The sequence below is a fragment of the Oncorhynchus tshawytscha genome, linkage group LG02 (assembly GCF_018296145.1).
Source record: "Oncorhynchus tshawytscha isolate Ot180627B linkage group LG02, Otsh_v2.0, whole genome shotgun sequence".
In the NCBI taxonomy this organism is placed as follows: domain Eukaryota; kingdom Metazoa; phylum Chordata; class Actinopteri; order Salmoniformes; family Salmonidae; genus Oncorhynchus; species Oncorhynchus tshawytscha.
In genome coordinates, this window is record NC_056430.1 from 2,950,065 (window position 1) to 2,964,183 (window position 14,119).

Sequence of the window (14,119 nt, forward strand, 5' to 3'; positions counted from 1 at the left end):
CTCTTCAAGCAACAGCCTGCTAAACTCTATGTGAAGATGTGTTACACTGCATGAGGCAAATGGTGGTCACACCAGATACTGACTGGTTTTCTGATCCTCGCCCCTACCTTTTTTTTAAGGTATCTGTGAGCAACAGATGCATATCTGTATTCCTAGTCATGTGAAATTCATAGATTATGGACTGATGAATTGATTTCAATTGACTGATTTCCAATATATGAACTGTAACTCAGTAAACTCTTAAATTGTTGCATGTTGTGTTTATATTTTTGTTCATTATACATGTGCGGTATACAGAAATGTGTCCATTGTTTTTTAGCAGACCCTGAGCACTTCCATGTACATTTTGTTCCTGACGAAACAGTCCCCTCCAGTGATTTAATGAAGAATTGCAGGCAGCTGATTCATTACGAAACGCCCATTTTACGTCATCAGTATGAGACAGAATGAGGTGAAAGGTATCCCAACCTTAGTCTACTGTTAGGGCTATTCGGTATACTTGGCGCGTCCATACCCTAACTCCTAACCCTGACCTTAACTCCTAACCGTATCCTAACCGAAGCCAAAACCCTTACCTAACCTTAACCCTTACCGTAACCGTTTAAAATGTCTAATTCAACGGGTGACGTCAGTGTCGGGACGTCCCATGGATCCCAGATAGCTTCGACCATATTTCAACCTGCTTTTAACCCATTTTCGGAAGCAGCAGAAGTCTGGTTGAGGTGAAAATTTGACAGGACAATGAATATCAACAGACTTATAGCTTTATCCAAATCTGTTCAATTTGGAAAGATTTTAACATCTAACGCAAGACATGCGACGAAAGAAGTCAACTTACCTCACCGAACCATCAGAACTCATGCTAGGAATCTGGCCTACGCCAAGGACCTGTTCCTTGGCAAAGTAAACAAAGTAAGCGACTAGCTAGCTAGTATATGTATTATGCTTTTTAAAATTCTAGATAAGGAATACAATGTTGATTTAGCCATACTGTCTAAGAAATATGTGATAGCTTGCTCAGTTATTGTAAGTTAGAGCCACCCATAGCCATCTTTCCATTGTTGTCAGCTGTCACCTCTCGCCAGAGGCAAGCCACTTTTTGCCTTGAAAGACAATGAGAAAATCCGGAAAGCCAGTAGCTAGCTTGTCATAATAGCCCAGAAGGATAAATCAACCAAGTAGCTGATTCGTATTGTGTGTCTCTCCTCCAGGCAGAGTGCTTCCCCTATCCAGAGATTGGAAATGAAGAGCTGGAGGAGATCAACTCGTTTGTTGCTCCGGTAGAGAAATTCTTCACTGAAGAGGGTGAGACTGAGAGAAGAGACTGCTGTCCTTATACAAGACTCAGATTCAAAGTGTGGTTCTATTCTAATAGACCTTCAGACTGTGTTCCAGTGTTGTATTCTGAGACCTGTCCTTGTATTTCAGTGGACTCCAAGCGTATCGACCATGAAGCTAAGATTCCTCCAGAGACTCTGAACGGACTGAAGGAGCTGGGACTGTTCGGTATCCAGGTGCCTGAGGAGTATGGTGAGGAGTTTAATATCAGAGGAGAACAGGTCACAGCCTGTGCAACAAACATTAGGCCTATCGCTGGTTAGGTCTTCATACTGTATCAGAGACCATCTTGTGGACACACATTGTAACATGACGCCACTCAACATAACTTCCTGTCTCTTCCTAGGTGGCCTGGGTCTGTCCAACACCATGTATGCCAGACTAGGAGAGATCATCTCTCTGGATGGATCCATAGCAGTTACACTGGCTGCCCACCAAGCCATCGGACTCAAGGTAAAGAGTCCTGCACCGATAGACTCAAGGCTTTCTTTTTATCTGTGTTGTATAATGTTACTGCTGTTTGTGAACCTGTGATGTCTTGCTGTATGTTAGGGGATCCTGATAGCCGGTAGTGAGGAGCAGAAGGCTAAATATCTCCCCAAGCTGGCTTCAGGAGAACATGTAGCAGCCTTCTGTCTCACTGAGCCTGGCAGGTACATACCGTCTGTTTCACTGGGCCTGGCAGGTTCAGTACAAACCTACTGCAGCACAGCCTTCTGTCCCACTGAGCCTGGTAGGTACAGTACAAACCTACTGCAGCACAGCCTTCTGTCCCACTGAGCCTGGTAGGTACAGTACGAACCTACTGCAACACTCCAGTGTTTAATTGCTCAATTGTAATTATTTCACCACTATGGCCTATTTATTGCCTTACCTCCCTTATCTTACTACATTTGCACACACTGTACATAGATTGTTCTATTGTGTTATTGACTGTACATTTGTTTATGTGTAATTCTGTGTTTGTGTTGCAATGCTTTGCTTTATCTTGGTGAGGTCACAGTTGTAAATGAGAACTTGTTCTCAACTGGCCTACCTGGTTAAATAAAGGTGAAATATAAAACACAACCTGCTGAAATCATTACCATCCTGAACCAACTCTGGATGACATCATTCTGCTTTTCGACCAGTCACATCATCTGGATCTGTTTGCCGTAAAGCTGTTTTTTTGCCACTGAAAAGCATTCCAACTTTTGTTATACCAAGAAATGACAGAAGTGGTTGTGTATTTTAAAGCTTGGTTTTGTCATGTTCTCTGAATCTGACTGTTTCATGTGGATCCTGTATGTTTCAGTGGGAGTGATGCTGCGTCCATTCAGACCAAAGCCACCCTATCAGAAGACAGGAAAACATACCTGCTCAATGGGTCAAAGGTGAGACACATTATCCTCCTACCTGTGTTTTGCCTGTCAGTCATGTGTTCGCTAACTGCTGTTGGTACTTTGTTTGTGATGATTCAGTCTGAAGGACAGTTGTGTGACTGTATTTCCATGCTGTCCAGATCTGGATCTCAAACGGGGGGTTTGCAGACCTGATGACGGTGTTTGCTCGTACGGAGGTGGTAGGAGAGGATGGAGTGAAGAAAGATAAGATCACTGCCTTCATCGTAGAGCGAGCCTTCGGAGGGATCACCAGCGGAAAACCAGAAGATAAACTAGGCATTAGGGGGTCTAACAGTAAGATCACATCTAGGCATTAGGGGGGTCTAACAGTAAGATCACATCTAGGCATTAGGGGGTCTAACAGTAAGATCACATCTAGGCATTAGGGGGTCTCTAACAGTAAGATCACATCTAGGCATTAGGGGGTCTAACAGTAAGATCACATCTAGGCATTAGGGGGTAAGATCACATCTAGGCATCTAACAGTAAGATCACATCTAGGCATTAGGGGGTCTAACAGTTATTTTATTTATTATTTACCTTTATTTAACTAGGCAAGTCAGTTAAGAACAAATTCTTCTTGTTGTTAGCCTAGTGGAGTAAATGACAGTACTTGTGTTGGTGTTAGCCTAGTGGAGTAAATGACAGTACTTGTGTTGGTGTTAGCCTAGTCTAGTGTTGGTAATCACGGAAAGCCAGAGGTAAAACGGGTGCATCAGGGGATAAACACACACACACACACACACACACATATATATGTATAGCCTATGGATATATATATAAATAAACTGCAGAGACCAAGAATACCTGTTCTCCTTGTGTGAACTCATTCACTCTTCAATTATTTAAAAGTATTGTAAACAAGATAACTGTAGCTGTCAGTCAGCCAAGGGAAATCACTGTTGTGTACCATTCACTGGGCTATAACTGATGTGTTTCTGTCCCCCAGCATGTGAAGTGTCATTCGACAACTGTCCAGTCCCTGTGGAGAATGTAATAGGAGAAGTAGGAGGCGGCTTCAAGGTGATGTCACTTCCCTTTCCCCTCTGTTATATGCTATTGATGTGCAGTTATTTTTCAACGTCTTTTTTCACAAGCTGGAGAGTCATTTTTAAAACTTTTATTTAACCTTTATTTAACTAGGCAAGTCGGTTAAGAACAAATTCATATTTACAATGACGGCCTACCCCGGCCAAACTCTAACCCGGACGACGCAGGGCCAATTGTGTGCCACCCTATGGGACTCCCAATCACAGCCGGTTGTGATACAGCCTGGAATCGAACCAGGGTCTGTAGTGACGCCTCTTGCACTGAGATGCAGTGTGACTGTCTGTCCTGTGCTCCGACCATCGACTGTCTGTCCTGTGCTCCGACCATCGACTGTCTGTCCTGTGCTCCGACCATCGACTGTCTGTCCTGTGCTCCGACCATCGACTGTCTGTCCTGTGCTCCGACCATCGACTGTCTGTCCTGTGCTCCGACCATCGACTGTCTGTCCTGTGCTCCGACCATCGACTGTCTGACCTGCGCTCCGACCACCGACTGTCTGTCCTGCGCTCCGACCACAACTGTCTGTCCTGCGCTCTGACTGTCTGTCCTGCGCTCTGACTGTCTGTCCTGTGCTCCGACCACCGACTGTCTGTCCTGTGCTCCGACCACCGACTGTCTGTCCTGCGCTCCGACCACAACTGTCTGTCCTGCGCTCTGACTGTCTGTCCTGCGCTCTGACTGTCTGTCCTGCGCTCCTGACTGTCTGTCCTGCGCTCTGACTGTCTGTCCTGCGCTCTGACTGTCTGTCCTGCGCTCTGACTGTCTGTCCTGCGCTCTGACTGTCTGTCCTGCGCTCTGACTGTCTGTCCTGCGCTCTGACTGTCTGTCCTGCGCTCTGACTGTCTGTCCTGCGCTCTGACTGTCTGTCCTGCGCTCTGACTGTCTGTCCTGCGCTCTGACTGTCTGTCCTGCGCTCTGACTGTCTGTCCTGCGCTCTGACTGTCTGTCCTGCGCTCTGACTGTCTGTCCTGCGCTCTGACTGTCTGTCCTGCGCTCTGACTGTCTGTCCTGCGCTCTGACTGTCTGTCCTGCGCTCTGACTGTCTGTCCTGCGCTCTGACTGTCTGTCCTGCGCTCTGACTGTCTGTCCTGCGCTGTCTGACTGTCTGTCTGTCCTGCGCTCTGACTGTCTGTCCTGCGCTCTGACTGTCTGTCCTGCGCTCTGACTGTCTGTCCTGCGCTCTGACTGTCTGTCCTGCGCTCTGACTGTCTGTCCTGCGCTCTGACTGTCTGTCCTGCGCTCTGACTGTCTGTCCTGCGCTCTGACTGTCTGTCCTGCGCTCCGACTGTCTGTCCTGCGCTCCGACTGTCTGTCCTGCGCTCCGACTGTCTGTCCTGCGCTCCGACTGTCTGGACTGTGCTCCGACCTTCGACTGTCTGTCCTGCGCTCCGACTGTCTGTCCTGCGCTCCGACCACCGACTGTCCTGCGCTCCGACCACAACTGTCTGTCCTGCGCTCTGACTGTCTGTCCTGTGCTCCGACTGTCTGGACTGTGCTCCGACCATCGACTGTCTGTCCTGCGCTCCGATTGTCTGTCCTGTGCTCCGACCACCGACTGTCCTGCGCTCCGACCACAACTGTCTGTCCTGCGCTCTGACTGTCTGTCCTGCGCTCCGACCACCGACTGTCTGTCCTGCGCTCCGACCACCGACTGTCTGTCCTGCGCTCCGACCACCGACTGTCTGTCCTGCGCTCCGACCATCGACTCTGTCCTGCGCTCCGATTGTCTGTCCTGTGCTCCGACCACCGACTGTCCTGCGCTCCGACCACAACTGTCTGTCCTGCGCTCTGACTGTCCTGCGCTCCGACCACAACTGTCTGTCCTGCGCTCTGACTGTCTGTCCTGCGCTCCGACCACCGACTGTCTGTCCTGCGCTCCGACCACCGACTGTCTGTCCTGCGCTCCGACCATCGACTGTCTGTCCTGCGCTCCGATTGTCTGTCCTGTGCTCCGACCACCGTCTGTCCTGCGCTCCGACCACAACTGTCTGTCCTGCGCTCTGACTGTCCTGCGCTCCGACCACGACTGTCTGTCCTGCGCTCCGACCACGACTGTCTGTCCTGCGCTCTGACTGTCTGTCCTGCGCTCCGACCACGACTGTCTGTCCTGCGCTCTGACTGTCTGTCCTGCGCTCCGACCACGACTCTGTCCTGCGCTCCGACCACCGACTGTCTGTCCTGCGCTCCGATTGTCTGTCCTGTGCTCCGACTGTATGTCCTGTGCTCCGACTGTATGTCCTGTGCTCCGACTGTCTGTCCTGTGCTCCGACTGTCTGTCCTGTGCTCCGACTGTCTGTCCTGTGCTCCGACTGTCTGTCCTGTGCTCCGACCACCGACTGTCTGTCCTATGTCCGCAGGGAAATGGATCATGAGCATAGAGAAAAAAACGACATGTTTAGGTGCCTTGTGTTTTTACGCTGAAGACCATTGCGCTACGTTTTTGCCCATTTGAAGAACATTCAAAAAGCCTACAAGGCTCCTTGCTGTGTCATTTGCATGGTGTATTGGTGCTACGGTTAACTGTCACCATTTAGTTTTGAATGGTTTACCATATCTTTGTACACGTGTTTTCACTCAAACCTTTACTGAATCTTTGTATGTGTCATTATCCAGGTAGCGATGAACATCCTCAACTCTGGCAGGTTCAGTATGGGCAGCGCCGGCTCTGGAATGATCAAGAAACTCATCGGTATAAGCTGTAGAGTGTGAGAAGCTCATAATCATGATTATGGTTATAGTAATGATGATGATAATGGTGATGTCTTGTCTCCCTCTCCAGAGATGACAGCAGAGTACGCTGGCAGCAGGAAACAGTTTGGTAAGAACCTCAGTGAGTTTGGGATGATCCAAGAGAAGTTTGCGGTGATGGCCCAGAATGCATTTGTGATGGAGAGCATGGCGTACCTGACGGCTGGGATGATGGATCGACCTGGCGTCCCTGACTGTTCTCTAGAGGCTGCTATGGTTAAGGTACTTTTTCTACCACTATACTGGGGTGTTGTTGCTACTACTGTTACTAAAACTACTACTGCTTCTGCTACTAAAATTACTACTGCTACTACTAACACTACTAATACTGCTGCAACTACTAATACTGCTGCAACTACTAATACTGCTGCAACTACTAATACTGCTGCAACTACTAATACTGCTGCAACTACTACTAATACTGCTGCTGCTACTAACACTACTAATACTGCTGCTGCTACTAACACTACTAACACTGCTGCAACTACTACTAATACTGCTGCAACTACTACTAATACTGCTGCTGCTACTAACACTGCTAATACTGCTGCACTACTAACACTGCTGCTGCTACTAACACTGCTACTACTACTGCTGCAACTACTAACACTGCTGCAACTACTAACACTGCTGCTACTACTAACACTACTACTACTACACTGCTGCTACTACTAACACTGCTGCTAACTAACACTGCTGCTACTACTAACACTGCTGCTACTAACACTGCTGCTACTACTAATACTGCTGCAACTACTACTAATACTGCTGCTGCTACTAACACTACTAATACTGCTGCTGCTACTAACACTACTAACACTGCTGCAACTACTAATACTGCTGCAACTACTAATACTGCTGCAACTACTAATACTGCTGCTACTACTAACACTGCTGCTACTACTAACACTGCTGCTACTACTAACACTGCTGCTACTACTAACACTGCTGCTACTACTAACACTGCTGCTACTACTAACACTGCTGCTACTACTACTACTGCTGCAACACTAACACTGCTGCAACTACTAACACTGCTGCTACTACTAACACTGCTGCTACTACTAACACTACTAAACACTGCTGCTACTACTAACACTACTACTAACACTGCTGCTACTACTAACACTACTGCTACACTAACACTGCTACTACTAACACTACTACTAACACTGCTGCTACTACTAACACTACTGCAACTACTAACACTGCTGCTACTACTAACACTGCTGCTACTAACACTGCTGCTACTACTAACACTACTACTAACACTGCTGCTACTACTAACACTACTAACAACACTGCTGCTACTACTAACACTGCTGCTACTACTAACACTGCTGCTACTAACACTGCTGCAACTACTAACACTGCTGCACTAAACACTGCTGCTACTACTAACTACTAACACTGCTGCAACTACTAACACTGCTGCTACTACTAACACTGCTGCACTAAACACTGCTGCTACTACTAACACTGCTGCACTACTAACACTGCTGCTACTACTAACACTGCTGCTACTACTAACACTGCTGCTACTACTACTAACACTGCTGCTACTACTAACACTGCTGCTACTACACTGCTGCTACTACTAACACTGCTGCTACTACTAACACTGCTGCTACTACTAACACTGCTGCTACTACTAACACTGCTGCTACTACTAACACTGCTGCAACTACTAACACTGCTGCTACTACTAACACTGCTGCAACTACTAACACTGCTGCAACTAACACTGCTGCTACTACTAACACTGCTGCTACTACTAACACTGCTGCTACTACTAACACTGCTGCTACTACTAACACTGCTGCTACTACTAACACTGCTGCTACTACTAACACTGCTGCTACTACTAACACTGCTGCTACTACTAACACTGCTGCTACTACTAACACTGCTGCTACTACTACTAACACTGCTGCTACTACTAACACTGCTGCAACTACTAACACTGCTGCAACTACTAACACTGCTGCTACTACTAACACTACTACTAACACTGCTGCTACTACTAAACACTGCTGCTACTACTAACACTGCTGCTACTACTAACACTAACACACTGCTGCAACTACTAACACTGCTGCTACTACTAACACTGCTGCTACTACTACTAACACTGCTGCTACTACTAACACTGCTGCAGCTACTAACACTAACACTAACACTGCAGCTACTACTAACACTGCTGCACTACTAACACTACTAACACTGCTGCTACTACTAACACTGCTGCTACTACTAACACTGCTGCTACTACTACTAACACTGCTGCTACTACTAACACTGCTGCTACTACTACTAACACTGCTGCAGCTACTACTAACACTGCTGCAGCTACTACTAACACTGCTGCTACTACTAACACTGCTGCTACTACTACTAACACTGCTGCTACTACTACTAACACTGCTGCTACTACTACTAACACTGCTGCTACTACTACTAACACTGCTGCTACTACTACTAACACTGCTGCTACTACTAACACTGCTGCTACTACTACTAACACTGCTGCTACTACTACTAACACTGCTGCTACTACTACACTGCTGCTACTACTAACACTGCTGCTACTACTAACACTGCTACTACTACTAACACTGCTGCTACTACTACTAACACTGCTGCTACTACTACTAACACTGCTGCTACTACTACTAACACTGCTGCAACTACTACTAATACTGCTGCTACTACTAACACTGCTGCTACTACTAACACTGCTGCTACTACTAACACTGCTGCTACTACTACTAACACTGCTGCTACTACTACTAACACTGCTGCTACTACTACTAACACTGCTGCTACTACTACTAACACTGCTGCTACTACTACTAACACTGCTGCTACTACTACTAACACTGCTGCTACTACTAACACTGCTGCAACTACTAACACTGCTGCAACACTAACACTGCTGCTACTACTAACACTGCTGCTACTACTAACACTGCTGCTACTACTAACACTGCTACTACTACTAACACTGCTGCAACTAACACTGCTGCAGCTACTACTAACACTGCTGCAGCTACTACTAACACTGCTGCTACTACTAACACTGCTGCTACTACTAACACTGCTGCAGCTACTACTAACACTGCTGCAGCTACTACTAACACTGCTGCTACTACTAACACTGCTGCTACTACTAACACTGCTGCTACTACTAACACTGCTGCTACTACTAACACTGCTGCTGCTACTACTAACACTGCTGCTACTACTACTAACACTGCTGCTACTACTACTAACACTGCTGCTACTACTACTAACACTGCTGCAACTACTACTAACACTGCTGCTACTACTACTAACACTGCTGCTACTACTAACACTGCTGCTACTAAACACTGCTACTACTACTAACACTGCTGCAACTACTACTAACACTGCTGCTACTACTAACACTGCTGCTACTACTAACACTGCTGCTACTACTAACACTGCTGCTACTACTAACACTGCTGCTACTACTAACACTGCTGCTACTACTAACACTGCTGCTACTACTAACACTGCTGCTACTACTAACACTGCTGCTACTACTAACACTGCTGCAACTACTAACACTGCTGCTACTACTAACACTGCTGCTACTACTAACACTGCTGCTGCTACTACTAACACTGCTGCAGCTACTACTAACACTGCTGCAGCTACTACTAACACTGCTGCAGCTACTACTAACACTGCTGCAGCTACTACTAACACTGCTGCAGCTACTACTAACACTGCTGCAGCTACTACTAACACTGCTGCAGCTACTACTAACACTGCTGCAGCTACTACTAACACTGCTGCAGCTACTACTAACACTGCTGCTACTACTAACACTGCTGCTACTACTAACACTGCTGCTACTACTAACACTGCTGCTACTACTAACACTGCTGCAACTACTAACACTGCTGCTACTACACTAACACTGCTGCAACTACTAACACTGCTGCTACTACTAACACTGCTGCTACTACTACTAACACTGCTGCTACTACTAACACTGCTGCAACTACTAACACTGCTGCTACTACTAACACTGCTGCTACTACTAACACTGCTGCTACTACTACTAACACTGCTGCAACTACTAACACTGCTGCTACTACTAACACTGCTGCTACTACTAACACTGCTGCTGCTACTACTAACACTGCTGCAGCTACTACTAACACTGCTGCAGCTACTACTAACACTGCTGCAGCTACTACTAACACTGCTGCAGCTACTACTAACACTGCTGCAGCTACTACTAACACTGCTGCAGCTACTACTAACACTGCTGCTAGCTACTACTAACACTGCTGCTACTACTACTAACACTGCTGCAGCTACTAACACTGCTGCTACTACTAAACACTGCTGCAGCTACTACTAACACTGCTGCTACTACTACTAACACTGCTGCTACTACTACTAACACTGCTGCTACTACTACTAACACTGCTGCTACTACTACTAACACTGCTGCTACTACTACTAACACTGCTGCTACTACTAACACTGCTGCTACTACTAACACTGCTGCTACTACTAACACTGCTGCTACTACTAACACTGCTGCTACTACTAACACTGCTGCAACTACTACTAACACTGCTGCTACTACTACTAACACTGCTGCTACTACTAACACTGCTGCTACTACTAACACTGCTGCTACTACTAATACTGCTGCAACTACTAACACTGCTGCAACTACTAACACTGCTGCTACTACTAACACTGCTGCTACTACTAACACTGCTGCTACTACTACTAACACTGCTGCTACTACTACTAACACTGCTGCTACTACTAACACTGCTGCTACTACTAACACTGCTGCAACTACTACTAACACTGCTGCTACTACTAACACTGCTGCTACTACTACTAACACTGCTGCTACTACTACTAACACTGCTGCAACTACTACTAACACTGCTGCTACTACTACTAATACTGCTGCTACTACTAACACTGCTGCTACTACTAACACTGCTGCTACTACTAACACTGCTGCAACTACTACTAACACTGCTGCTACTACTAACACTGCTGCTACTACTAACACTGCTGCTACTACTAACACTGCTGCAACTACTAACACTGCTGCTACTAACACTACTAACACTGCTGCAACTACTAACACTGCTGCTACTACTAACACTGCTGCTACTACTACTAACACTGCTGCTGCTACTACTAACACTGCTGCTACTACTAACACTGCTGCTACTACTAACACTGCTGCACTACTAACACTGCTGCTACTACTAACACTGCTGCTACTAACACTGCTGCTACTAACACTGCTGCTACTACTACTAACACTGCTGCTGCTACTACTAACACTGCTGCAACTACTAACACTGCTGCTACTACTAACACTGCTGCTACTACTAACACTGCTGCTACTACTAACACTGCTGCTACTACTAACACTGCTGCTACTACTAACACTGCTGCTGCTACTAACACTGCTGCTACTACTAACACTGCTGCTGCAACTACTAACACTGCTGCTACTACTAACACTGCTGCTGCTACTACTAACACTGCTGCTGCTACTACTAACACTGCTGCTACTACTAACACTGCTGCAACTACTAACACTGCTGCTACTACTAACACTGCTGCTGCTACTACTAACACTGCTGCTGCTACTACTAACACTGCTGCTACTACTAACACTGCTGCTACTACTAACACTGCTGCTGCTGCTACTACTAACACTGCTGCTGCTACTACTAACACTGCTGCTGCTACTACTACTAACACTGCTGCTGCTACTACTAACACTGCTGCTGCTACTACTAACACTGCTGCTGCTACTACTAACACTGCTGCTGCTACTACTAACACTACTAACACTGCTGCTGCTACTAACTGCTGCTACTACTAACACTGCTGCTACTACACTGATACTAATACTGCTGCTGCTACTAACACTACTGCTGCTACTACTAACACTGCTGCTGCTAACTAACACTGAATACACTGCTGCTGCTACTACTAACACTGCTGCTGCTAACTAACACTGCTGCTACTACTAATACTGCTGCTACTACTAACACTGCTGCTGCTACTACTAACACTGCTGCTGCTACTACTAACTACTAATACTGCTGCTACTACTAACTACTAATACTGCTGCTACTACTAACTACTAATACTGCTGCAACTACTGATACTAATACTGCTGCTGCTACTAACACTACTAATACTGCTGCAACTATGAATACTGCTGGGAATACTGCTGCAACTACTACTACTAATACTGCTGCTACTACTAATACTGCTGCTACTACTAACACTGCTAATACTGCTACTGCTGTTACTACTACTGTTTTTTATTTTTTATTTTATTTATTTCACCTTTATTGAAACCAGGTAGGCTAGTTGTGAACAAGTTCTCATTTGCAACTGCGACCTGGCCAAGATAAAGCAAAGCAGTGTGAACAGACAACACAGAGTTACACATGGAGTAAACAATTAACAAGTCAATAACACAGTAGAAAAAAAAGGGGCGTCTATATACATTGTGTGCAAAAGGCATGAGGAGGTAGGCGAATAATTACAATTTTGCAGATTAACACTGGAGTGATAAATGATCAGATGGCCATGTACAGGTAGAGATATTGGTGTGCAAAAGAGCAGAAAAGTAAATAAATAAAAAACAGTATGGGGATGAGGTAGGTAAAAATGGGTGGGCCATATACCGATAGACAATGTACAGCTGCAGCGATCGGTTAGCTGCTCAGATAGCAAATGTTTGAAGTTGGTAAGGGAGATAAAAGTCTCCAACTTCAGCGATTTTTGCAATTCGTTCTAGTCACAGGCAGCAGAGAACTGGAACGAAAGGCGGCCAAATGAGGTGTTGGCTTTAGGGATGATCAGTGAGATACACCTGCTGGAGCGCGTGCTACGGATGGGTGTTGCCATCATGACCAGTGAACTGCGATAAGGCGGAGCTTTACCTAGCATGGACTTGTAGATGACCTGGAGCCAGTGGGTCTGGCGACGAATATGTAGTGAGGGCCAGCCGACTAGAGCATACAAGTCGCTGTTACTGTCGTAAGTCGTTGTTACCACAACCGTCAGGGTTCCATAGCCGCAGGCACAACAGTTGAAACCGGACCCATGCCAAATGTTTTCAGTCTCCTGAGGGGGAAAAGGTGTTGTCGTGCCCTCTTCACGACTATTTTGGTGTGTTTGGACCATGATAGTTCGTTGGTGATGTGGACACCAAGGAACTTGAAACTCTCAACCCGCTCCACTTCAGCCCCTTCAATGTTAATGGGAGCCTGTTCGGCCCTCCTTTCCTGTAGTCCACAATCAGCTCCTTTGTCTTGCTCACATTGAGGGAGATTTTGTTGGCCTGGCAACACACTGCCAGGTCTCTGACCTCCTTCCTATAGGCTGTCTCATCGTTGTCTGTGTTGTCGTCAGCAAACTTAATGATGGTATTGGAGTCTTGATTGGCTATGCAGTCGTGGGTGAACAGGGAGTACAGGAGAGGACTAAGCACACACCCCTGAGGTGCCCCAGTGTTGAGGATCAGCGTGGCGGATGTGTTGTTGCCTACCCTACCCCTACCC

The 14,119-nt window shown here is 46.5% G+C and overlaps 1 protein-coding gene across 1 annotated transcript in view; it reads left to right on the forward strand.

Annotated features, from left to right (window-relative positions):
* Positions 1-478: 478 nt before the first annotated feature.
* acad9 (acyl-CoA dehydrogenase family, member 9) overlaps positions 479-14,119 on the forward strand; it is a 33,823-nt gene continuing 20,182 nt past the window's right edge. Inside the window, exons 1-10 of the mRNA XM_024381291.2 lie at positions 479-912; positions 1,212-1,305; positions 1,429-1,530; positions 1,685-1,791; positions 1,891-1,991; positions 2,633-2,711; positions 2,840-3,014; positions 3,670-3,743; positions 6,384-6,459; positions 6,550-6,740. Coding sequence (XP_024237059.2) covers positions 742-912; positions 1,212-1,305; positions 1,429-1,530; positions 1,685-1,791; positions 1,891-1,991; positions 2,633-2,711; positions 2,840-3,014; positions 3,670-3,743; positions 6,384-6,459; positions 6,550-6,740 — 1,170 coding nt within the window. The 5' untranslated portion in view covers positions 479-741. The remainder of the gene's footprint in view (positions 913-1,211; positions 1,306-1,428; positions 1,531-1,684; positions 1,792-1,890; positions 1,992-2,632; positions 2,712-2,839; positions 3,015-3,669; positions 3,744-6,383; positions 6,460-6,549; positions 6,741-14,119) is intronic.